At 44.1% G+C, this 27,117-nt stretch overlaps 1 protein-coding gene across 10 annotated transcripts in view; it reads left to right on the top strand.

Annotated features, from left to right (window-relative positions):
- The window catches only part of WDR93 (WD repeat domain 93), a 48,756-nt gene that overhangs the window by 8,753 nt on the left and 12,886 nt on the right, over nt 1-27,117 (top strand). For 9 of the 10 annotated variants that reach the window (XR_008507950.1, XR_008507949.1, XM_064569890.1 and 6 more), the window contains 11 exons: nt 75-139; nt 6,034-6,112; nt 8,076-8,191; nt 9,786-9,824; nt 15,478-15,562; nt 19,349-19,520; nt 20,708-20,778; nt 21,335-21,421; nt 22,485-22,604; nt 23,982-24,195; nt 26,410-26,473. Coding sequence is in view for 8 of the 10 variants with exons in the window: in XM_064569890.1 (XP_064425960.1) it covers nt 75-139; nt 6,034-6,112; nt 8,076-8,191; nt 9,786-9,824; nt 15,478-15,562; nt 19,349-19,520; nt 20,708-20,778; nt 21,335-21,421; nt 22,485-22,604; nt 23,982-24,195; nt 26,410-26,473 (1,112 nt within the window). In the remaining 2 variants the exon portion in view is untranslated. Of the gene's footprint in view, nt 1-74; nt 140-6,033; nt 6,113-8,075; nt 8,192-9,785; nt 9,825-15,477; nt 15,563-19,348; nt 19,521-20,707; nt 20,779-21,334; nt 21,422-22,484; nt 22,605-23,981; nt 24,196-26,409; nt 26,474-27,117 lie in introns of those variants that run through there. The other variant, XM_054513319.2, reaches the window with a different exon arrangement.

Here is a 27,117-nt window from a genome sequence, read left to right as displayed (position 1 = left end):
ATAATTCAGAAAGTCAGATATAAAATTCCAGTTCTTCTTTGATTCATTTGTCTGTCTTACATTCTCTGTTTCAGGTATTGCTAGACTGTTTTATTTTAATAAGGATGGTCTTTTCCTAATCAAAGCCATCAATGAAGTGGTAAGTTCCTGTTCTTTCACCTAGAGCTGGGCCAAAGGCTGTAGCAAATGAAGTTTACTTTTACTATGGAGGTGACAACAGTTGTCCTAGAGTAGAAAGATAGAGACTCTCTGGATGGAGAGCCTCCTCTAAAATATCCAATTTAAAGATCCCCCACCAGCTCAGGGTACATGCTGAATGCTTTGGATTTATTTACCCTGTTGTCGGGAGAAGAAAGTTACTAAGGAACTCCAGTCCAGATTGAGCACCAGACCAATATATTCAGCAACTATTTACAAGTCCCTAAATTTTCCAGGCTGCTTCACATCCTGTTCCCTTGCCTGTGCTGTTCCCTCTGCTCAGAGTGCTCCCCTTGCCTCCCTACCTACTATGTGTGCCTCTTAAATTTCCCTCATTCCCTTACATTTCCTTTAAGACCAGCTCAGATATTTCCTTCTCTGAGATACTGTCCCTGAGATGCCCCAAAGGACCCGTTGTCTCCCTCCTCTGTCCACCCCATACAGAACAGAATCTCTATCACAGTGTTTTCTCCACTCTGCATACTTAGTTGTTTGTATGACTACTTCTTCTCTTGGACGTAACTGTTCTGAGGGCAGGGGACATGTCGTATTCACCCACGTATCCCTTGTTCCTAGCACACTGCCTGTATACTGTGGGGTCTCGGAAAGTGTTTTGTGAATTGATGAGTCCAGAAAAAAATGAGAGAGAGAGAGAGAGAGAGAGAGATTGCTCAGAGTAGATTTTTAATTGCAGTTTAACTTGTAAAAAATACCATTGATGGGTATACAAGCAAGTCAGTGTGGAAAAGAAAGTATTTTCAACAAATGATGCTGGAATGCTAGATTAACAAGTAGGGGGGAGACGAACCTCCACCCTACTTTGCACCATATATGAGAAATAATTTGAGCTGGATTATAGGTCTAAATGTAAAGGCTAAAAACATTATCCTTTTTGAAGAAAACACAGGAAAATATTTTAGCTACCTTGGGGAAGGCAAAGATTTCTTAGGACATGGAAAGCACTAAATATAAAAGAAAAAATTGATACTGGACTTCATCAAAGTTAAAAACTTCTTATTCTCATACCATACACAAAAATTACCTTGAAATGGGTCACATGTCTATCTGTAAAATCTAAAATCATAAAACCTCTAGAAGAAAACATGGAAGTCTTGTGACCTTGGGATTGGCAAAGAGTTTCTAGCTGCAACATCAAAAGCACAACCCATACGATAAAAAATTGATAAGTTGGATTCCATCAAAATTAAAAACTTCTGTAGATGACACTGGTAAAAAGAATAAAAAGACAAGCAGTGGCCTGGGAGAAAATATTTGTAAATCACCTATCTGATAAATGACTTGTATCCAGAACATGTGATGAACTCTCAAGACACAAACTCAAAAATAAGGCACTAAACTACCCAGTTTTCAAAATGGGCAAGGGTTTGAAAAGAAAAGACAGTTCACCAAAGAAGATACATGGAAAGTAAATAAGATGGTCTGCATCCTTAGTCATTAGGAAAACAAGTCAATCACAGTGAGCTACCACTACACATGCATTAGAATGCCTCATGTTAAAAAGAGTGACCACACCCAGCGTTGGGAGAGATACAGAACAGCCAGAACTCATACACTGCTGGTGGTAAAGTAAAATGGTACAATCATTTTGGCAGGTTTTTTTTTTTTTAAGTTTTTTAATTTATTTAAGTAATGTTTACACCCAACGTGGGGCTCAAACTCACAACCCTGAAATCAAGAGTCGCACGCTCATCCAACTGAGCCAGCCAGGCACCCCTTTGGCAGTTTTTTAAAAGTGTTAAACATACACCTACCATACGCTCCAGGCGTTCCACTCCTTGATATTTACACAGAACTGAGAGCATATCTCCATACAAACACGTGTACGTGAATGTTTATAAGCAGCTGCATGTGTCATAGATAAAAACTGGAAGCCACCCAAATGTCCATCAGCAGGTGAGTGGATAAGCAAATTGTGGTATACCCACACAATGGTATGAACTATTAATGCACGTAACAATGGATGCATCTTAAAATAATTATGCTGAGTGAAAGAAGTCAGACACAAAAGAGTACACTCCGTATGACTCCATTTATAAAAAATTCTGGAAAATACAAACTAATGTAGTCACGGAGAACATCAGTTTTTGCCTGGGGTGGCGTGGGAGGAAGGTGAAGGGGATGATTACCAAGGGCAGGAGGAAACTTTCCAGGTGATGGATATGTTCACGGTCCTGTGGGGATGGTGTCAAGGGGTATACGTATGTCAAAACATCAAATTGTACACTTTAAGCATGTGTAGTTGGTATATGTTATTATATCCCTATATCCTATAACATATACCTGTTTAAAAAAATTAAAACTTCTCATCAAAAGATGTTAGTAGAGTTCACTCTGTAGCAGGAGCTGACTGGAGCCTGAGGGCCTTGAGTGGCCCCACTGGTGCTGGCCAGTGACCCTCACACCCCAGGAGGAGCCTCACACCCCAGGAGGAGCCGCAGCCGGCCCCAGTCAGAGTGACCACAGTCCTGAGCAGTGGGGCAGAGACCCAGCAGGGGCCTCACAATGGCCCCGCCCACACTGCAATGCCCCCACCCACGCCACCTGCCACCGTGCAGGGAGCTGTGGCATCTGCTGGTGGGGACAGGAGGTCACAGCAACAGAGGTTTAGGGACCAGTCAGATGATTCCATGTGCAGAACAGACATGGTTTCATTAGCAGCAAGGACACCAAGGAAGATGTATTTGCATAGCAGACTGCCATAAAGGGTAACCCCAAGAAGGGACTTTTCGGTATAGGAGCTGGAGAGATGGAAGAGTTTGATGTTGTTGGAGGAGAAAGTGTGCAGAGGCAGTAGGCCTTACAGGCCCTGGTGGAGTTCAGTGCAAGGCAGTAAATCCGCAGCAGAAGACAAGCACTGTGAACACCGTCCACGTCTAGGGCCATGCAATTACCAGTAGAATTCCAGACTCTTGAGAGTAAGGAAAGGAGTGAGGGGTCAGAGAATGCCCCTGAATGTCAGGCCCCACAGCACTGGGCCCAGCGCAGGCGACAGTCCCCACCTGCATGTGGGCAGAGACCTTTCGGGAGCCCATCACACCACACCAATCCTCCTGTGCAGAAGGGATGGAAGGGGTTGACAAGCAGGGTGCAGAAGCAGATAGATGGTGAGAGAATAAGGTAAGATAAGCAGTGAGAGAATCTGTATCAGGGGATGGGCCCTTCTCACTGAAGACAGCCTAGAGAGGACAGCAATGAAGAGGAGAAGGAAAATCAAGGAGATGAGACCCAAGATCAGCAGCCACCTCAACCCTGCAACTTCTACTACTGATGTAAATGCCCAGAAAACCTAGGCCATAAGATGTCAAAGGGACAAAAGCAGCTGAGAATTCAGGTGAGACTTCACGGCTCCTGAGGCTGAGCAGGGTGGGGCTGAGCAAATGCAGGCTTACCACCTGTACCATCATGCACTTCAGTCAGCCAACAAGGAGTGATCTCGAAAAATAAACTATCTGGACTACACCAAAATAAAAGGATTTTGTGCAGCAAAGGAAACCATCAACAAAATGACAAGGCAAACTACAGAATGGGAAAAGATGTTTGCAAATGACCTATCTGATAAAGAGTTAGTATCTAAAATATATAAAGAACTTTTACAACTCAACACCCAAAAAATAAATAATCCAATTAAAAAATGGACAGAAGATATGAACAGACATTTCTTCGAAGAAGACATGCAGATGGCCAACAGACACATGAAGATGCTCAACATCACTCATCATCAGGGAAATACAAATCAAAAAACCACAATGAGATATTACCTTGCACCTGTCAGAATGCCTAGAATCAAAGACAAGAAATAACAAGAATTGTCAAGGATGTGGAGAAAAGGAACCCTTGTGCACTGTTGGTGGGAATGTAAATCAGTGCAGTCACTGTGGAAAACAGTATGGAAATTCCTCAAAAAATTAAAAATAGAAATCCCACATGATCCAGTAATTGCACTACTGGGAATTTACCCAAAGAAAACGAAACACTAATTTGAAAAGATATATGCACCTTGGTGTTTACTGCAGCATTACTTAAAATAGCCGAATTATGGAAGGACCCAAGTGTCCACTGATAGATGAATGGATACAGAAGATGTGGTATATGCAGACACAATAGAATATAACTCAGCCATAAGAAAAAATGAGATCTTGCCATTTGCAACATGGATGGACCTAGAGGGTATAATTCTAAGTGAAGTCAGACAGAGAAAGACAAATACCATGTGATTTCACTCTTATATGGAATCTAAGAAACAAAACAAATGAACAGAGAAAAAAAGAAACTCTTAAATACAGAGAACAAATTGGTGGTTGCCAGAGGGGCAGGGTGGGGGGGTGGAGGTGGGAGGATGGGTGAAATTATGACACTCTGGCAGTAAGAAGTGAAAAAAAGATTGGAGCCGAAGACCTTAAGTGCTTGTTTTTCTACCATTGACCAGACAGCTAAAACTAGTGGCATTATCTGCAGCATCTGGTTTTTATTTTTACTTAAAGATACCTCTTTTTGGTAATACCAAATGGGTTTTTCAAAAAGTCTGGTTTTTCTTGATATACCCTTAAAGGTTTTTAAATTGTTTCATATCTAGCCAAGTTGAGATTTTTATTTTTATTTATTTATTTATTTTGGAGAGAAAGAAAGAGAGAGCAAGCCTGGGGTGGTGGGGGAGAGGCAAAGAGAGAGGGAGAGAGAATCCCATGCAGGCTCCATGCCCAGTGTGGAGCCAGATTCGAGGCTTGATCTCACCACCTGAGCCAAAATCAAGAGTTGGACTCTCGAGCAACTGAGCCACCCAGGTGCCCCTAGCCAAGTTGAGATTTTAAACACCTCATTTTTAATTTGTAATAAAACATTACAACTTGATTTTTTTTTCAAAAAAAGTCAACAAAATGCAAACACCTATTAATAAAGGTCTTAATAACAATTATCTTCGTTATTATAAAGATACAATTAAGAAAATGAAAAGGCAAGCCACGGACAACCATAAACATTGAGTCTCTCACCTGGCCTGAAATTTGAGCAGATTTCATACTAGGGTTACAGTCAGTCTCTTCTTGCTGTGGACTGAATGTTTGCATCCCCACAGAATTCAGGTTGAAAATCCTAATCCCCAGTGGGATGGTATTAGGAGGTGGGGCCTTTGGGAAGTATTTAGGTCATGAAGACAGAGCCTTCGTAAATGGGATTAGTGCCCTCAGATGAGGCCCAAGAGAGCTCCTTCAACCCTTCCACCATGAGAGGGCACCCTGAGAAGGTGGCAGGCAGGAAGTCTACAAACCAGCAAACGGGCTCTCCCCAGGCACTGAATCTGCCAGATTCTTGAAATCTGGAAATCTTGGCTTTTCAGCCTCCAGAAGTGTGAGAGAGAAAGGTTTATTGTTTATGAGCCATTTATAGCAGCCTGAACAGACGAAGACACTGTTGTAGTCCACATAGAGCCTTTCTTCAACACCTGACCAGTTTTCAGTGTCATACAGAACTTAGTTCAACTCATTTTGAATAACTGAGTGCTGGCATAGTTCTTTAGAGTTTGCAGAGATGACCAGGAGAACAGATAGTATGTAATCACCACAGTCATCAGGAGTATTTAAGAAACCAGGAAATATGTCCAAAACCTTTAGGCAGGAAATTGAAATTCCACTTCTTTATATACGATCTTGTCCAACTGCTGTACAAAAATGGGAAGTATGAAGCAGTTTGAGGCATCTTTTCATGTCTCAAGCTCTACGAGGATTTATGTTCCCTGGTGTGACCCACAAAAGACCCCGAAACACATTCCTCTCCGTCATCAGGCTGAGCTTACTCCATCAGCCCTTCTCTTCTTTTCAGGATGATGCCAGCAAGCAAACCACCTGTATAAAGATGGAGATCTCTCAAGGAGGGGACTTCGCAGCCTTCCTCCTACAAGGCAAGATTAACCGAAGGCTGATAAGAAGGTTCAGATTTGTAGTCTCTTCCAGATAACCACCTTTTTTCAAACCTTCTATTTAGAAATAATTTACAGGAGAGTTGTAAAGATCAGTACAGGGTTCCCCTGGACCCTTCACCCAGCTTTTCCAATACCAACATTTAACATGACCAGATGTTTCCATTTGTCAAAATCAAGCAATGACATTGGTATAATACTATTCACTAAAGGTGGTAGGATTTTTTTTTCAGATTTTGCCCATTTTCCACTAATATTTTTGTTCCAAGGCTCAATCCAGGATATCATATTCTATTTAGGCATCGGGTCTTCTTAGTCTGCTCCGATCTGTGACAATTTCTCGGTCTTTCTTTTGTTTTCACGACCCTGACACCTTTGAAGAATACCAGTCAGATATTTTGTACAATGTCCCCCAATTTCAATTTGCCTGCTGTGTTTCTCATGATTCAACCAGGGTTACGGATTTGGGGGAGATGCCACAGAGGTGTCATTGTATATCGGGGGTATGTGCTAGCAACATCATCTAGTTAGTTGGTGTCTGCCAGGTTCCTCTAGTGTTAAGATACTGCTTTTCCCTTCCCATACTGTGTTAGAAGCAAGTCACTACGTCCAGGTCACACTCAAGGGCAGAGGATTTAAGCATCCCTTCCTGGAGGCAGGAGAATCAAAGAATTTGGGGGCATATGTTGAAAGCACCACAGTAATTGATAAACATTTGGGGGGAGATACTTTGAGACTATGCATATATCCCATTTCCCCTTAAAGTATAACCCCCCAATTCTATCATTCATTCTTGGATCTTACCTGCTGTCATTATTACTGTGGTGATAGAACATCTTTTATTCTTTTATTCAAGTGACTGTTAGCTTGATTTTTAACTTTTAAATATTTAGACACACAGTATATGGACCTCTATATTCTTGCCACAGGCCCCTCAAATGTTAAGTGCTTATATACTTTATAATGCTTTATGCATCAAAGGAAGCTTTTATACTTCGTCATATTTCCTAGGCCCCAACAAAGTACCACAAACCAGGTGGCTTAAAACAAAAGATATTTATTCTCTCCCAGGACTGGAGGCCAGAAGCCTGAAGTCCAGATGTCCAGATGATTACGTGTTAAAGGAAACACACTTAGCCAGAGTCCCAGACCAAGGGGAAGTAACCCTTCCCAGGTTGACAGGTATTGGGTATAGAAGCTGAGCGTGTTTCTGTGACAAGTTAAAGCCCCACAACCACTTCCATGGGTGGTCATTTCCTCAAATATCAGAAGAATGCTCCGGAGGGATCTCTCCCAATTCTAGCCCTCAGCCATACCCATTATAGAGTTATAGACTCTATAATACCGCCTTCCTCCCCTGATGGGAAAAGCTGTATGACAAAATGTCGGTGTAATTTACCACTTGGAACCTAGAAAACATGGGGACCGGGCAGAGCAGACAGCTTGGTTAAAAACTGTAATATCAGTGCTGTGAGTGTGAGGAGCCTGGTTTCCTTCAGAGGGCGGAGGCCTGAGGGGAGGCGCCCTACCGCTCTGGGGGAGTGAGGACTGGCAGCGACCCATTGCAGGACCACATCTCCTTCCATTTGCCCAAGTGGCTGTTACAAGGGTGCCTGCTGGGGACACCTGGGTGGCTCAGTTGTTAAGCGTCTGCCTTCGGCTCGGGTCATGATCCCAGGGTCCTGGGATCCAGCCCTGCATCAGGCTCCCTGCTCCGCAGGAAGCCTGCTTCTTCCTCTCCCGTTCCCCCTGCTTGTGTTCCCTCTCTGGCCCCTCTCTCTCTCTCTGTCAAATAAATAAATAAAATCTTTAAAAAAACAAAACCAAAAAACCAAGGGTGCCTGCTGGTCCCTGTGCTGGGGGTTCTGAGAAGACAGGCTGTTCCTCACAGGAAACTTGTGGCCTGCTCACAGTTGCTCAATGGCTCCTTGGTTTCCCAATGCAGGAGCTGGAGATATTTGGCTGGATGTGTATAAATTGCCCAAGGAGTCTTGGCTCAAGGAAGTGGAGCACCCCCAACCTGCTATAAATCCAAAGAAGAAAGTCAAACAGCCTCAACCGGTAGGAAATGTCCCTGTTTTCCACTGATATGTTTCTCCCTCCCCTTGACCCACATCTAGCCTAAGGCCTCCTTGGGATTTCAGGACGAATGGGGCCTTATGGAGGCTGTAAGAGAGGACTGCAGGCACAATGGCCCATGACTCCAAAATTGATTTGCTTTGGTTAAAATAAGATATTAAAAAGTAGAGGTGTCCTCAGTAGTGGGAGCCTCACTCTCTCTTGTCTGAGAGTTGCCTCTCCACCAAGACCACTCCCAGGCATTTCTCTGGGAGAACGGTCTTTTGTCCTGATTCCTGCCTCATTGGTAATTTTTCCCCCCATCTGGACTGAAATAATCCTTTCATGCCTCACTGAATTTCCCAGATTATGGTATAAACTGGTTGTTCTCAATATACAGGAATACATTTATTCTTCATATTATTCTTAGAAAGTAGGTGCTCTACCATTTCAGTTTATTTTTTTATTTTTAAATTTTTTTAAAAGTCATCTCTGTGCCCAACATAGGGCTCGAACTCACGACCCCGAGATCAAGGGTCGCACACTCCACCGACGACTGAGCCTGCCAGGCACCCCCATTTCAGTTTAGTTACATGTGATCCCTGGGCCTTGTGCTCTGTCTTTAAAATATAGTTCCTCAGTAAATACTATTTTGAAACTTAATTTGCTTATCTATCCAATGTACACTTGTTATTTTTTAGCCAACAACAATTATTAATTGGGTGTGCCTTTAAAATGGACTATGTCAGGTGCTAAAGAATTGTGAAATTATTAATACAGGAGAGCAAGACAGACTCACCTTCACTGCCGAGCTCACTGAGGGCCTTTTCTCCCCAGTGAATGTCTTCAAAGTGGGGTGTAATCCTGATCCCTGAAGAGTCACCAGCCCAGAGATCTTCCTCCTCTAAACTCTTACAGAATTATTTCTTGTACCCCTTTTTTGGCATTTCCCATATACTACCTTGATTTTTAGTTATCCTTTTGTGCATGGAAGTTTTTTTTTTTTAGTTAACTAGATGATAAATTTCTGGATTGTTAAAAACATACCTCCTGCTTCTTATGAACCAACACCACAGCATCATACTCAATGCCCCACAGATAGATTTTTTGAGGGCTTGATTTATTATCCAGTTGGGAAAACCACCTTGGAATGGGGATGTTTCTCACCATAATTCACTCGGTTTCCATACACTGAGAAGCCACCAACTAACACCAGTTGCAGGGGTAGTCCTGGTAACTATGAGTTACATTTAGAGTTGGTTAAATAAAATTGTCAACATGGCCAATATATTTTGCCAATCAGAAATATTTGCTTCAACTTAGATTTTTGGAATGGGCTCCTAACTGATCTCCTTACCTCTGTTCATTCATATTTCTTCCTATCACTATTTCCAGTTTCCCCTCCTACATTCTAAGATCCTGGACAGTAGGGATCCTGTGTCAAAACCCTGCGGGCCTGGGGACCATGCAAGTACCAGTCCTCTGGGTCTACAGGATGAGTTTGCTACTGACAACAGTGATGGGGAGAAAGAGATTAAAGGGGAGGGGGCACATACATCAAGCCTATTGTGAATTAATTTCTCACTTTTCTCCTCAGAATACTCTTGAACCTGTGACTTCAGAGAATTTAGAAATGGTAAGGAGCTTTAAAGAAAATCTCCAGGGAGATTTAGGTTGCATGCCACTGATTTTTATTTTGACTTGAAATGTACTTTAAATACCAAGTATACTAGTAAAATGTTCCCCCAGGGCACTATTTTCAGACTCTCTGTGACTTAATCTTGTGCCTCATATCCACGGAAGAAGGCCCCCTGTCCCTGAGGATAATAGACCCAAGGCATTTGTCCAGAGATGGGTTTCCATGAAGATAAGGGAGGTGAAATTTCAGGGCCCCTCACTTGTATGGCTCCTTCCAAAGCCCTGCAAGGGACCCTAACAATGTGTTCACATGGTCATATAGTTTTGTAAAATTGGCAAAAGTAACATTTTAACCACAGTCACTTAAGACTACTCTCTCTTTTTACTCACACTTCCCCTGTCACCATTTACTCCATACTGTGTGGTGTTAGGATAGCCATGGGCATTTTGTGCTCAAAATTTTGTGTTCTCTTTTTTCACAAAGGCCCCCAAATCATATATCCTCAGGCCCCATGAGACCCAATTTGCCCCTGCCAAAATAACAGCCCAGTCCCCCAAGCCAAGTTTCCTGAGGGGTTTCATCTTTGTATTGGGATACCTTAGGGAACTAGAGGCTTCCCTGGAGCTTCCCGGCTCTCCCTTTGAGGCCAAGAGCCCACCGTGCTTTCCAGAGGCTCCGCTCTCGGGAGGACTCAGGCTTGCCAGTAGGGTAGAGGTCACCTCCACATGGAAGTCTCTCGAGAGCCCTCTGTTTTCCCTCTTTTTAAATTACGTTACGTTTCACATTATACAAACAATACGTGAACATATCATACCTGGGAAAAGCCAGGTAATTCAGAGAGAGCAGCTGTCTCCACAGGTCCTCACCATTATTAGCCTGATGGGTGTTTTCTCAATCTTCAGTGTGTATTTAGATTCTTACCTTCGTTTATCTTAAAAAATATATAGTTTTGTTTTATGGGAATGTCTTTTCTATGGGAAATTTTTTCTATTTTTTTGTTTTATGAGAATTTCCTATACTATTTCTATTTTCTTACAACCTTGCTTTTTTTTTTTTTTACTCATCAACTTATTGGCAAAGTTTTTCAATGTCAAATAAACCTACCTTGTTCTTTTGACCTCTTGTATTCTGTTCCATATTATGGATATACCACAGTTTATTTGGGGTATGAGTCTATTGATGATACTGAGGATATTCCCAATTTATGGCTTTTACATAACACGGTGAAAATCTTTGTAAATTCTTTGTATACCAGGTGCTTCTGAGCATTCAGGTACGTGCATTTTTAGTGTTAATGTAGATACTGCTAAATTGCCCCCCCCAAAGTGGCATGACAATTTACATTTAATCAATTTCTCCACAGCCTCTCTGACCTTGATATTATTATTATTATTATTATTTTTTTTTTTTTTGCAAACTGATGGAACAAAATGACATCTCGTGTAATTTTCATTGATCTCTTTCATATTTTTTATTGGCCACTGAGGTTTTCTTTGAATTGCCTGCCTGTATTGTTGTCTTGTTATGTATTTGCTTCCAATTCGTTGTTTCCCTTTTTCCTTTGTTCATGTGCTTTTCTGTTGTAAAGAAGTTTTAGGTTTGGGATGCCTGGATAGCTCAGTCAGTTGGGTGTCCAACTCGATTTTGGCTCAGGTCACGATCTCAGGATCGTGAGATTGAGCCTCACTTGGGGCTCTCTCTCTCTCCCCCTCCTTCTGTTCCTTCCCACTGCGTGTGCATGCACACGCTCTCTCTCTCTCAAAAAAAAGGGGGGGGGGAGAAAAAAAGAAGTTTTAGGTTTGGATACAGTCAGAATTTTCTATCCTTTTTTTTTTTTTTTTAAATACTCATTGCACTGGGCGCCTGGGTGGCTCAGTTGGTTGAGCGACTGCCTTCGGCTCAGGTCATGATCCCAGGGTCCTGGGATCGAGTCCCACATCGGGCTCTCTCCTCTGCGGGAAGCCTGCTTCTCCCTCTCCCACTCCCCCTGCTTGTGTTCCCTCTCTCGCTGTGTCTCTCTCTGTCAAATAAATAAATAAAATCTTTAAATACTCATTGCACTGAAGAAGGCTTTCCCCACCTCAAGGTTATAAATAAGTTCTCCTGTGGTTTCTTCTAATAATTTCAGAGTTTTGTTTTTGATATTTCACTCTAATTCATAGGGGAGCATCTTTTGTGAATGGAGTGAGAAGGGGGTCAACTTTTATCTGTTTTTTTCAAATAGCCAATCATCACACAATATCCTTGAGTAATTCATCTTTTCCCATTTGTTTTGAAATGTGATCTTTTATCATTCCTATATATACGTCTATGCTCTTTATCCTGTCCCATTACAATATTCATCTGCCTACACCAGGACCTTAATGAACTTTGGAGCAAAACTGCTGGGGTTCTAATCTTATCAATGCCACCTGCTTATTTTCTGTTCTATTTTCCATACTTTTATTGTTGTTTACCTTTGGGGAAATCTCACTGGTTCATTCTTTCCACTCTCTCACTGAGTTTTTCATTTTTTTCAATTTTTTTTAATTGTTATGTTAATCCCCATCATTAGTTTTAGATGTAGTGTTCCATGATTCATTGTTTGTGCATAACACCCAGTGCTCCATGCAGAATGTGCCCTCCTCAATACCCATCATCAGGCTAACCCATCCTCCCACCCCCCTCCCCTCTAGAACCCTGTTTGTTTTTCAGAGTCCATCGTCTCTCATGGTTCGTCTACCCCTCCGATTTCCCCCCCTTCATTCTTCCCCTCCTGCTATCTTTTTTTTTTTTCCCTTAACATATATTGCATTATTTGTTTCAGAGGTACAGATCTGAGATTCAACAGTCTTGCACAATTCACGAGTTTTTCTCCTTTAATCTGCTAATGTAGTGTATTGCATTGATAGATTTTCTAATGTTGAAACATTCTTCCTTCCATTCTTGGGTAATCCATACTTGGTAATAATTCATTTAACTACACTGTCAGTTTGCTTTGCTAATATTAAAGTCCTAAGTAAGATATTAGCAGACCAAAATGATAGTTTGGTGTTCATGGGTAGTATCCATGTTCAAACACGAGATTGGCTTGTAGAACTTTTTTTCCTTGTGGTTTTCTTATCAGCATTTGGTATTAGTGTTATGCTAGCCTTGTAAAGAAGGCTGGATGTTTCCTTTTTTACCCTCTAGGTCTAAAAAAGTCCTATATTATCTTTTTAATTTCAAAATTAAAAATATTTTTTGAGCCTATTTCAGTCAGAATTCATTTATTAGTGGAGATATATAGGTATAGATATGTGTAAATATGTTTCTCCTATAGTATAAAAATAAAAAACTGTCTCTTAAATCAGTCTCTTTTCTTGTTCTTAATGTTATTTATGTGTGCCTTCTTTTTATTTTTTAAAGAAACTATTCATAAATCCAGCTTACCAATTTTAACTTGCCAATATTTTCTTAATAAATTTCACATCTATGTTCATGAAGGATATGTTTCATTTTCTTTTCTTTTTTTAAGATTTTATTTTTAAGTAATCTCTAAACCCAACGTGGGGCTTGAACTCAAACCCGAGATCAAGAGTCACATGTTCCATTGACTGATCCAGCCAGGCACCCCGGTTTTATTTTCTTATAACATCTTTGGTTGTGGTATCAGGGTGATGCTGGCCTTGTATAATAAGTTGGAGTATTCCCATTCTATTTTCTGGAAGAGTTTGTGTAGAATTGGTATTATTTCTTCCTAAAATGTTTGATAGAATGAACCAATAAAGCCATCTAGCTGTGGAGCTTTCTTTGTGGAACTACAAATTCGATGTCTTGAGTGACAAAGGGTTATCTCTTTCTTCTTAAGCAAACTTTTGTATTTTGTGTCTTTTAAGGAATTTGTCCATATTATGTAAATTGTCAAATGTATTGATTTAAAGTAGTTTGTAATCCCTTGTTATCCTTTCATTATCTGTAAAATCTGTTTTTTAAAAAAGATTATTTACTTATTTATTTTAGAGAAAGGGGGGGAGTGAGCAGAGGGAGGGGCAGAAGGAAAGAAACTCAAGTAGACTCCATGACGAATGCAGAGACTGAGGTGGGTCTTGATCCCATGACTCCAAGATCATGACCTGAGCTAAATCCAGACTGAGCCACCCAAGCACCCCTGTAAAATCTGTTTTGATGTCATCTTCTTCATTCCTGATATTGGTTTGTTTGTTGATTGATTGATTGATTTGAGAGAGAGAGAAAGCTGTGGGGGGAAGGGGCAGAGAGAGAGGGAGAGAGAATCCCAAGCAGATTCCCCATTGATTGCGGAGTCCAATGGGGGACTCTATCACACAACCCTGAGATCATGACTTGAGCCAAAATCAAGAGTCGGACACTCAACTGACAGAGCCACCCAAGTGCCTCCATTTCTGATATTGGTAATTTGTGTTTTCTCTTTTTTTCTTAATCAGCTCGGCTAGAGGTTTGTCAATTTTATTAATCTCATCAAAGAACCAGCTTTTGGTTTCACTTCTTTGTGTCCATTTTTTGTGTTTTCTATCTCACCAGTTTCCAATTTGATTTTTATTATTGTCTTTCATCTGCTTACTTCAGGTTTAAGTTTTTTCTTGTCTTCTAGTTTCTTAAGGTAGAAAGCTAGTTCATTGATTTGAGATCTTCTTTTTTGATATGGGCATTTAGTGCTATAAACTTACAGCTAAGTACTGTTTCAGCTGCTTCCTTTAAATTTTGATGTTATTTTAAGAAAAAATACTTCCTAATTTGCTTTTTGATTTATTTTATGACCAATGAATTATTTAGAAGCATATTATTTAGGGTCTAAATACTGGAGATGTTCCAGATATCTTTATTTTTGTGATTTCTAATTTAATTCCATTGTGATCAGAGAACATGCTTCATATAATTTGAAACCTTTTAAATTTATTAAGATTCGTATTGTGCCCAGGATATGGTTTATCTTGGTAACTGTTCTATGTGCACTTGAAAAGAATGTGTATTCAGCTGTTGTTGGTCAAGTTATTTAAGTCTCCTATATCTTTACTGCTTTTCCTTCTATATCCTTACTATATTCGTTCTGATTTTCTGTCTATTCTATCAGTTATTGGGAGAGTGTTCAAATCTCTAAGATTACAGATTTATCTATTTCTGCTTTCACTTCTATGAGTCTTTGCTTCATGTATTTTGAAGCTCTGTTTTTAGGTGCGTAAACATTTGGAACGTTATGTCTCCTTGATGAATTGACCATTTTATCATTATTCAGTGAATCTTTGATCCCTGGTAATATTCTTTGCTCTGAAATCTATTATGTCAGATATTAATATAGTCACCCCAGCTTTCTTTTGATTAGTTTTACAAGATGTATCTTTTCCTATACTTTAAATATATTGTTGTCTTTGTATTTAAAATGAATTTCTTTTTGACAGCATGTAGTTGGGTCTTACTTTCTTATACAGTTTTTATACGATTACCTTTTAATTGGGGGTAGTTAGGCCATTTATATTTAATGTGGTTGTTGATGAGTTTGGATTTAAAACTATCACTTTGCTATTTACTTTCTATTTGTTCCACCTGTTTTTCTTTCTTTCCCCTCTTTTCCTGTCTTCTTTTGGATGTGTTTTTAATGATTCTGTTCTATCTCCTTTGTTGGCTTATTATCTGTGCCTTTTCCTTATCGTAGGATATGAACGTTTGTTTTAGAGGAGACATTAAGCTGAGTCTTCCAGTTCACATAATGAAGATCAAACCACCCAAACCAATTACAGGTTAGTATAATTCAACTAACACTCTCTTTCCTTCTGCTATTAATTTCTGTTTTTTCTTTCTTTGCCTTTCTCTACATTTCCCATCTTTTCTATTTATTAGCAGCAATATCTAAATTACAAGTATAATTTTGAAAGGAAAATTTTTTTAAAGTCATAAGCTCTGGGATCTAAAGACAAAAAAATATAAATGTTACAAGGATACAGCTAACTAACAGAATTGGGAAATCAGAAAAGACAGACTTCTAGCTGGAGTTTATTCATTTCTATATTCCTGTGTTAGTTCATTCATTAGTATTTGCTGAGTGCCAGTAATGCACCAAGCACACAGATGAGTAAGACACATCTTGTGCTCTAAAAGCTGCAGTTCTACCAAGGAAGAGTAAGAGGAAACCAGCATTGTAGGATATGATAAGTGCAGCCATGGGGAACATCTAGGACCATGAAAACATAGAGGAAAGAGTGACTAACTCTGCTCACAGAGAGGCAAAGTCTTTATCAAAGGATGGGACATTTGGGAAGGTTTTGAAGGATACGTGGGAGTAGGTCATGAGGAGCCAAGGAGAAGTCCATTGTAGGCAGAGGACAGTCTATCCTTTCAATATCTGCACCAGACATCAAAGATCTAGAATGTTCACTGCAGCCGTATTTATAGAGGCAGAAAACTAGTTAAATGAAATCTGGTACACCCATCCAAAGGAATATTTTGCAACCATTAAAAACAAAGAAGGAAATTCTAAAGGCCAAGAATATCCAGTTCACTCTCATAAAAAGAACATGATGATGCTCCATCAGGATTTATTATAAAGCTGATACAGTGAATAAGACAAGATAGAAAAATAGATGAATGAAATAGAGAGGCCAGAACAGACCCAGGCATTAGTGGCCACTTGATACCTGAGGGGTGACACTCCAGAGCAGTGGAGAAAGGATGGTCATTTCAGTAAATGGTGCTGCTTGTCCATATGGAAACAAAAGTGAGACTTGACTCCTGCCTCACGCCATACACAAAAATAAATTCCAGTTGAACCACGGAAGTAAATAGGAAAGAGAAAACAGTAAAGCTTTTGAATTTTTAAAAAAGATTTTATTTATTTGAGAGAGAGAGAGAGAGAATGCAAGAGCGAGCACGGGTGGGGGTAGGGGCAGAGGGAGAGGGAGAAGCAGACTGCCCTGCCGCCAAGCAGGGAGCCTGATGCAGGGCTCGATCCCAAGACCCCGAGATCATGACCTGAGCCGAAGACAGACACTTAACCAACTGAGCCCCCAGCCATCCCAACAATAAAACTTTAAAAAATTAATACAAGACAATATCTTTATGACTTCTAGGTAGGGAAAGACTTTTTAAACAAAACACACAAAACAAACACAAAAAGCACTTATAATAAAAGAAAAATTTGATAAATGTGGCTACTAAAATTAAGGACTTCTAGTTACCCTAAGACATCATTAAAAGCATGAAAGAGCAAGCCACATAGTGGGAGAAGATATTTGCAAAACACATAAAACATATGAATGGTCCATATCAAGAGTATATACAGAATTCCTACAACTTATTAAGGAAAAGAGATAGTCTAGTATAAAACAGGCAAGAGATTATTCAGATGGCCAATAAACATGAACATACGTACTCAGCATCCTTAGTTATCAGGGAAATGCAAATTTTTTTTTTTAAGATTTTATTTCTGTATTTGAGAGAGAGAGAGAATGAGAGACAGAGAGCATGAGAGGAGGAGGGTCAGAGGGAGAAGCAGACTCCCTGCCAAGCAGGGAGCCCGATGTGGGACTCGATCCCAGGACTCCAGGATCATGACCTGAGCCGAAGGCAGTCGCTTAACCAACTGAGGCACCCAGGCGCCCGCAGGGAAATGCAAATTAAGACCATAATGAGCTACCACTCCATACCCACCAGGATGGCAACAATGGAAAAAGACTGACGGTACCAAGTTGGTGAGGATGTGGACTAACCATACACTCTCATACACGGTATCAATGAAAATCGGTACAATCACTCTGGAAAACAGTTTGGTATGATCTAGTAATGTTGATGATAATTTATACCCTGAGACCCAGTGCTTACACTCCTAGGCAGTATGACCAACCATTCCAGCTTGCCTGGGGCTGAGGGGTTTCCTGGGATGTGGGGCTTTCAGTGCTAACACTAGGGAACTCCTGAGCAAACCAGGGTGAAGCAGTCCCCCTCCTTCTAGGTATATACCTGATAGGTTTACAAGTAAATGTGTACCAGGCATTTACAGACATACAAGAATGGTAACAGTAGCGTGATTTTTCAGTAGCCCGCAACATGGAACAACCGAAATGTCCATCAACGATAGAGCAGATAAAGAAACTGTCATATATTCATTCACTTGATGGAATACTATCGATAAAAAGGAATAAACTACTATCCACAACAAAATGGCCAAATCTAGGAACAGTATTAAGCCAAAGAGGGCGGACATAGAGTTAACACCGTATATAATTCCATTTGTGTATACAGTTCAAAATCAGGCCAAACAAAGCTATCGTGTTTAGATGCTCATTTAGATAGCAGAAGTAGAATAAATGTAACGTGGTGCTTACATAGAAGCCAAGAGAGTGGTTGCTGCTCTTCCCAGGAGGTTGTGACTGGAGACAGGCCTTTGTGGAGCTTCTAGGGAACAGATGATGTCCTGTCTCTGGACCTGAGTAGAGACAGATGTTTGCCTTGTATGAATTTATTAAGATATATATTTTTTATGCTCTTTGCTGAATGTGTTATATTTCACAATAAGAAAAGGCTTAGTGAATGAAAACAAGCAACAATGAGGAAGCTCTGTAGTACTGATATGAAGAGATCTCCAAGCTACTGTGAGTGAAAAATGCAAGAGTGCTAGTGTCTAAGAGCAATTCTCAAACGTTAGCGGGATCAGACTCACCTGGAGAACTTGTTAGAACCCAAACTGCTGGGCCCCACCCACAGAGTTTCCGTTTAAGCCTGGGGTGGAGCTCAAGAATCTGCATTTCTAACAAGTTCTGGTTGAGCCTGCCGGATCCCTGCTGATCTGGGACCACACTTCCGGGAACTACCAGTGTATCATATGTTACCATCTGTTAAAACAGAAGGGGTCTCCTTGTAGCAGCGAATTCCAGAAACCAGTTGCCTCTGGTTGCCTCTGGGGAAGGGGGCCTGGGGCACTGCGGGGCTTCCTGGGCACCCTCCAAAGAGAGCAGAGTTCGGAAAGCTGGGGCGGGCACCCAGAAAAATCCACAGTTTTACTGTGGATTTAGGAACAGTTGAAAAAGAAGGAAATGAAAGGTTTCAGGGGAAGTGGAGTGGTAAGAAAAGTGATTGGCGGAGAGGAGGTTTTTGAAGGACGGTAGTTGGGTAGATGTAAACACAGGTAGGGGGCAGGACTGTTGGCTTAGGTGGGCCTTCAGCAGTGGCTCTGTAGTGACCATATCTGGCAGGTTTGGGGCCTTGCTGAGCTGGGAGGACAGCAACGGTGGTCTGAGGCCTCTAGTGACCTCCTGAACATTTCCTTGGCCTCCTCTGCGGATCCCGTAATCCGGAAACAGGAAGTGGTGGTGGGATGGGGCTGTAGGAGCAGGAAGAGGGACGGCAGCTGCCTGCGCTCCCTGAGCAGTCGGGGCCGGAAAGAGGCAGGGAGAAGGCCGAACCCTGGGCTCCCAGATGGATTTTTGAGGATGAGGGATTCCACAGGAAACCAGGAAGCATGGAGGAAGGAGGGAAAATCAGGAAGGGGGAAGTCCCATGGTTTGACCAATTCTGGAATCTTTTCAACCGAGGTACCACATTTAAAAGCCCCCTGGAAGTGTTCGCAAAGGTAGAGGACTATTACGGGCTGGGCTCGGGGCAGAACCACTTCATCAAGGACAGTCAGTGGGAGCAGCTGGCGGCCATCTTCCTGGCACCACACGGGAAGTACCTGGACAAGGAGTGGGAAGAGGAGCCACCCAGGTGAGCGGGCAGAGGCCGCAGGGGCACCCCGCTCCCCACGAACTGTGGGGGCACACGCAGCAATGTACCCAAGCCCTCGAATTCATCCGAAGTCTAAAAGCTCCTCCCAGTTTGGGGGATTTTCCCGAGAATTTCAGCAGATCTTTCGGAAAGGTGTGTGGAGATGATTCGAATACATTAGAACAGAGGCTGATCACACGGATTTCAAAGAGGGGATAGACATGTATGCAGATGAGGAGTTTATTTTACAATTTTATGCACATCATGTCTTAAAAACTTGTTTTCCTGATTATCTAGACAACACAGACGATCCTAAAGAGAGAAATAAAAGTCACACTATTCAGATTTCCTCAATTTCCATCCAGTCTTTCTAAATGTAATAGGTTAACGTATAATTAAAATACCTTCCTTTGTAACCTCCTGCAGCAGGTAGGGCTCAAGATCCCCCTGCTGTGATTGTAGAAACTGAGCCCGTCTTTGAACTTGGTGGAGCTGGTTTTAGGAACTAGCTCTCCTCACAGCTATGCTGGACCTCAAGGAATGTTCTTGCTTCACGCGGGAAGCGAGGCCTCACATCTTGCTATATCAAGCGCACCTCAAATTTTCTCACTTCAGGACACAGCCTCCTAGGGTTGCACCCTCATAGCAGCTGCCATGAACCAGCAAGACCTGAACCGGGACCCAGCGAGGTTCAGGGGTACACTGCCTAGCAGGGTAGTTAGGAGTCTTGCAGGCTAGTTGTTAAACTGCCCTCAATGTCTGTAGTGGGAGCCTTTCTACCACAAGAAGCTCTTGTAAAAGCAAACTATAAATCAGGAAATTGGTTTGCTTTTTTTCTTAAGAGCAAATTTATTAGCACCCCCCTAGTTGGATTCCCCCAGCATAAGTGAGCCAAGTCTGGTCACTAAGGGATCTTTCCCTAGGACAGAGAAAGTTCTGCTCGGTGGTGGGTGCTGTTTCCAGCCTGGGAGTGACCCCCCCAGCTCAGCCTGGCTGGCCCTCACCAACTTCCAAGGTCTGCAGCCACCAGGACCAGCACGCAGAATGTGATTGACCTCATGGCCCTGTACCCCCAGGAAGGTCCATCCTAAACACCCGTGTCTGGTTTTAGTACCAAGACTCTGCCAGCATCTCTCCTGGCCAAGGAGTCTGCCGGGGCTCTGACTGGTGTCTCTTTTTTCCCCCAGCATGGCCACGTTCCATTTCCTCCTTCCCAGCAGCATAATTACAATGCCAATGGAAGTCAAGGGCCCCTCAGGTAAATGAACACGAAACAGGGAGTTATCCTTGGCAGTGATCCACTTGAGGGAATGCCTCAGCAGACCCTGTGTGTGGGAGGGAATGAGGCGGAAAGTGGGTCGTCAGCTTCACAGCTGGAGCGTAACTGTTTCTGGTTGGATGCACGGCACCCAGATTCCCTGATGACGGAGGCTGGCATTGTCTTCGGGGAGTGACGGGCCACAGAGGAGGGTGTGAGCACGTAGCCCGCCAGGCTGCTTCTGGACACAAATTCATTTTGGAGAAAAGGTTATTTAAAACACTGACAGCCAAGAGGATGTGAATTATCCAGAAAATGTGAAAGCAGCCAAGGGGCAGTGTGACCATCCTCCCAACCCGGGGAGGTGACTCGGCCCTAGGAACAGCCCTCCCAGGGGTGCCCCCCACCCAGGAGGCGTGTCCTTCTGTTGCCTGTTGCCCATTAGAACTGACCACTTTTGATTGCAAAACGACTTCCTCTTGGGCAAACACTTTCCGTACAAACCAGAGGGTACCCAGATTCCTTATGTGATGCTTCTTTCTCTCTTCTTCCCCAGGGGTAGCCTGTGTCCTTGGCATACACTGGGCTGGAAGTCACAACTTCTTCCTCTATTCGCTTCACCGAACTCTGAAGGATAAAGTCGGTACTTTGAGATGGGAGTTGCCTAAGCTCGGGGCTCTCAGAATGTGTCCTTCTCCAGCTTAGTTGAGGGCATGTGACTGACGTGTCACTTTAGGGGATGAGATCTGTGCAGACTGAAGCAGGTGGCTCAGTGCCTGGGGTGTCAGTGACCGCAAGGCTCTGTCTCTGAACGGTCCCATTTCTTAAAGAGAACAGGTCAGTAGGGACAAAGCCCAGTCAGGTCCCTAAGGCTTCTTTGGCAGCTCAAGTAAACAGAGGCCTGACATTAGAGGCCCGATCCAGCCCCGGCCCGACGGTCTGCAAGCTGTGTGCTGTCAGGCCAGTCACTGAGAGCCCCAGTCCCGTTTTCTCATCTGAAACACAGAGCTAATTCATGACACCATCCCTGCCCACTGCTCGCAGTTGTTACGCATAGCAAAATCCAGAGGGTCTCTGGATGTGAAAGCTCTTTGAGATTGAAGGCACTTTGGAAACATGGTGGTTGTTTGGTTTATACAAACTCATGGAAGCAGTTAGGTAAGCAAGTTCACTTTGTGGTAATTCCTTGAGCTCTACACTTATGTTATGCTTCAGAATTATACTTTACAAGTATAGTAAAATGTAAAAATGGACAAAGGAAGAATCTCTCTCCTTCCAGCCCTCTCCCAGGCAGCATGGCTTCCAATCTCAACCTCTGTACTGACTGGCTGGGACCTTGGGCAGGTCGCTTACATCTCTGCCTCAGTTTCCTCATCTGTGAAATAGGGGTACTACTAGGACTCACCTCATGGGACCCTTGTGAGAATTAACTGAAAGGAGGCATGTAAAGCGCTTACCACAGTGCTCAGCACCTCGTGAGCACTCATTCAGTGTTCGCTGCAGTGGAATACTGGTATGACCCCTTCTTTTATCCTGAGGGAGGAGGCAGCATTGGTGAGAGGCAAGAGAGATGGTGAGCCCAGACAGCGGCTCCTGCCCACATCCCAGACAGGCAGACTAGTCAGGGTCTCGGGCTGTGCAGGTGGAGGTGATGGGTGGGTGCGGGGTTGTGGGGGCGGCCTAGCACGTGGTGTCCTCCCCACTAGACCCGGAGGGCGTCTGGCCCTGTGCTGCACCCATTGCGGTCTCCCAGCTCAGCTACACCTGCACCTACCTAGTGCTGGCCTGTGAGGATGGCGTGCTCACGCTGTGGGACCTGGCCGAAGGTGAGCCCCCCATCTCTGCCAAACACCTGGGTGGGTCTCTGGATAATGAGAGTCCGGGAACTCTGGAATTCCTATAGACTCTGGGCCTTCTGTTAGTTACTCTGTGTTCTTAAGTCAGCTTGGGGAGCTGGTCCTGCCTTCTCCTCATCCACTCATTCGCTGGACATTTATTGAACTTAATATGTGCTGATAATTCCCATTCCCTGTGGATTTATTGAGTGCTTGCTTGGTACCCGGCACCGGACCAGGGCCTGGAAGTCTGTCCATTGCCTCATTATCACACTCTGGTGAGGAAGTGTCTTCCAGCCCAGGATGTGGGATCATGGCAGCCTCAGCCCTCCTCCCTCCTATCCCTCAAGCTCTCAAAATAAGCAAGTCTGCATTCCTGCTATTCTACCCCCACCCTTGTCAGTGAGAACCTCACTGGTGTGGAAGCTAAGAGACCTCTAAGGTGGCCAGTGCAAGACCAGCAGCTATTTTGGGTGTGTGGCACCTTGCTAGAGGCCCCAGGCCCCAGGGTCTTGGGTCCAGCTCTGCAGGTGGAGAAAATCAGTGGTGTCTAGTTGCCCTAAATTGATCAGGATCTAAAGGAGTGTCTCCATTTATTTATTTATCTGAGAGAGAGAGAGAGGTGGGGGGGGAGGAGAGAACCTCAAACAGACTCCCCACCGAGCACAGAGCCCAACACGTGGCTCTATCCCACCACCTATGAGATCATGACCTGAGCCGAAACCAAGAGTCGGACACTTAACTGACTGAGCCACCCAGGTGCCCCTATTTCCATCTGAAGAATTCCATGGTTGTTTCCGATAGCAGGCACTCTGCCCACATGGTGGAAAGATAAACATGGCTATGGGCCCTCTTGAACTTGAGTTACTGCACCCACAGCGTTCTTACAATAGCTAAAGATACGTCAAGAGCAGAAGAATGATCCTAATTGCACATTCACTTGCCCAGTAGCTTGCTTTCATTTTTCTGGATATTGATACATTCTGGATATTGCTTGGCTACACACACACCTCCCTCTCCTTCTCTAAGACCACCCCACCCCTCGCCCCCTCTGATGCATCTTGACCTGCCATGGTCAGCTGCAGTTCAGGACTGGCTGGGTGTAGCTTCCTTTCTTCGGTCCCAGTGCTGACTCTGTCCCCCCCTCCACGGGGCTGGTCCTCCCTGTCCCCCGCACCTCTCCATACTCAGAAGGGGGGCTCTTCTCTCCCACTGGGCATTGGGGTTTCTGGTTTCACTCTCAGAGGGTTCTCATTGCTGGATCTTGCCTTCACATCCCTCATACACCTGCTAGTCACAGACCCTGCGCCCATGGCTGCATCATCCTCTGCCTACTTTTCTGACCTGCTTTTGCGATTGTTTCTCCAGGTTTCCCTCTTGGAGTCATCGCTCTTCCCAAGGGATGTTCCTGCCAGAGCATTCACTTCCTGAAGTACTTCTTAGTCCACAAAGGACAGAACATGTACCCTGAGAGTCCCTTGAAATCCCAAATGAAATGTGTGGTGCTGTGCACAGATTCTTCTCTCTATCTGGTGACAGCCGAAAGGACCCAAGGACCCACCATCAGCGTGCTTGTTGAGAGGTTGGTGCCTTGAGTGCAGGACAGGGTAAATGATCTGCCAACCAGATGACTAATAGGAAACTGACCACCTCCCCAGCAGGAGTCCACTTGCTCTGTAGCCGCCACCCTCCCTGTGAGCTTCTCAAGGTCCCCACTGTCTTTTATACGTGGATAGATATGTAAAACTTGTCTCGCAAAATTGTATGACGACGCAAATGACACCTTTCATGTCCCACATGACCAAGAAGAGGATCATTTCTGCCAAAATAGCCTTTTATCCATTTCCTCAAGGGTCTCTTTCTTTTTTAAACTGTGAAATACTTTATGCATGCAAATGATCTATAGAATATGTATGTGTGTGTATTTAGGGTGTATCTATATATATATACCATATATGTATACACGTAGATGTACAGTCTATATACACTACAGGGTGTGTGTGTGGGTGTGTGTGTCTAGAGAGAGCGAGAAACTCCCCTGTACAAGCTTAAGCAATAAATCATCTCCAGGGGCGCCTGGGTGGCTCAGTCGGTTAAGCGTCTGTCTGCCTTCGGCTCAGGTCATGATCCCGGGGTCCTGGGATCGAGCCCCGTGTAAGGCTCCCTGCTCAGCAGGGAGTCTGCTTCTCCCTCTCCCCTCTGCTCATGCTCTCTCTCACTGTGTCTCTCTAATAAATAAATAAAATCTTTTAAAAAAATAGATCATCTCCAGGTCAGCTAAGGCTGAAAACAGTCACTGTTGAGCCCAGGACCCCCTGATCCTGTAGATCAGCAATTTGGGCGAGGCTCAGATGGGCAGCTCCTCCACTGGTCTTGCTTAGGCTCTCATGTGTGCCTCAGGCAGCAGGCAGTTCGGCCAGGGGCTGGACGGTCCTAGGTGGCCTCACTCACATAGCTGGCCGTTGGCCAGGACACTTGTTTCTCATCCTTGTGGCGACTCCTGCGGGCTGTCTCAGCCTCCATCACCTGGAAGCCTAAGGGGTCCCCTCAGCAAGCAATGCACAAATGCTTTCCAGGCCTCTGCTCATGGCACACTGGACAGAGCATGTCACATGACAACACCCGCAGTCAAGCAGTGGGAAAACTGACTCCACCTTTTCTTTTTAAGACATTTTTTTTTTAAGATTTATTTATTTATATTGAGAGAGTGCGTGTGCGCAAGGAGGGGGCGGGACAGAGGGAATCTTTCAAGCAGACTCCCTACTGAGCAAGGAGCCGGAAGCAGCGGGGCTCAATCCCACAACCCGAGAGCCCGTGACCTGAGCGGAGACCAAGAGTCAGATGCTCAACTGACTGAGCCATCCAGGCGCCCCTTGACTCCACCTTTTGTTTTTTTTTGTTTTTGTTTTTTAAAGATTTTATTTATTTATTTGAGAGAGAGAATGAGATAGAGAGAGAGAGCATGAGAGGGGGAGGGTCAGAGGGAGAAGCAGACTCCCTGCTGAGCAGGGAGCCCGATGCGGAACTCGATCCCGGGACTCCAGGATCATGACCTGAGCCGAAGGCAGTCGCTTAACGACTGAGCCACCCAGGCGCCCCTAATTTTTTTTTTAAGATTTTATTTATTCATTTAGAGAGAGAGAGAGAGAGAGAGCGTGCATGAGCAGGGAGAGAGGCAGAGGGAGAAGCAGGCTCCTCGCCGAGCAGGGAGCCCGATGCGGGACTCGATCCCGGGACTCCAGGATCATGACCTGAGCCGAAGGCAGTCACTTAACCAACTGAGCCACCCAGGCACCCCTGACTCCACCTTTTGATAGTAGTTGCTGCCAAATATTAAGGCCAGTTTCTTTTTCAATCTATAATATCCGTTTCCAAAATTCATCATTCCTTCACTTTCCTGTAAGAGTTAACCACCTGTATCTCCAAGTAACCTATCGTTTAGCTGTGCATATTTGGGGAATTTGTAAATGGAATCATGTCCTATGTATTCTCCAGCTTGTTTCTCAGCGCTTTTTCTTCTATACCTTGCGACCTTGTTCATGGGAGTTGCACATGTTGGGGAACACGGCTCAGTTATTCTCCCACCGGCACTGCAGCCTGTCATATAATAGACCACAACGAGGCATGCTCCTACCAGTGGACAATCGCATTGTCCCCAGTATTTGCTACTCTGAACAGTCTCTGACATATCTCCTGGTACTTATATACAAGAGTGTGTCTGGGATGTATGCCCAACAGAGGCTAGCACAGCCTGAACACTTCCAGTATGAATGTCTGTGTGTCTTGTTTCCTGCAGGCCTATAAAGCACCTGGATGAGGCCATCTGTGCAGTGGCCCCGGTCCTAGCCTTACCCGGCATGGTAGGTTCCTCATGCCCCTCTCTCCTCTTCAGTAAATGTGGTCATTTGTCCTTCAAAAACTATGTGTTGAAGGCCTGTCAAGTGCTAGGCACTAGATTAGCTCTGGGCTACGTGGGGATGAAGGGGCAAGTCGCTGCCCTGCTGGGGTGCACAGTTCAGCTGGGAAGACAGACGAATCGCCGAGCATCTGCCATGGGAGACAAGAGAGGCCATGAGGCATGATGCACTGGATGCCAGGAGCAGAGAGAGGGTTGCCCACAGCCTATGGAAGTTGGCGGGGGTGGGCGGCTGCTTTGGGGGGCCGTGACAGGAGGGGGTGGAGAGGACAAGGACAGGCGCCGGACGTTTGAGTGTGGGGGAGGGGAAACGGTGTGGCAGGTGGAAGACGATGGCATTGGGGTACGTCTAGCATGCTCATCTACAAGGAGGAAGGAGCCCAAGCCGGAGGGAGGTCTGCCTCTGATCTCAGGCCAGGAGGGGCCGTTGGATTGAGCAGGGGCCCCCGAGGACAGGAGAAAAGGGTTTGTGCACAGAGGCAGCACCGAAACCATGTGCAGGGCCAGCTCCCCAGCAGCGGGGATGCTGGTGAACTAGAAGAGAAGCCAGGGTAGAAGGGGAAGCACCACAGAGGATCAGACCCAGCA

This window comes from Mirounga angustirostris, unplaced genomic scaffold (assembly GCF_029215605.1).
Source record: "Mirounga angustirostris isolate CCGP_5_RB_7025 unplaced genomic scaffold, mMirAng1.0.hap1 SCAF_9, whole genome shotgun sequence".
NCBI classification, from domain to species: Eukaryota; Metazoa; Chordata; class Mammalia; order Carnivora; family Phocidae; genus Mirounga; species Mirounga angustirostris.
This window is presented reverse-complemented; position numbering and strand designations above follow the sequence as displayed.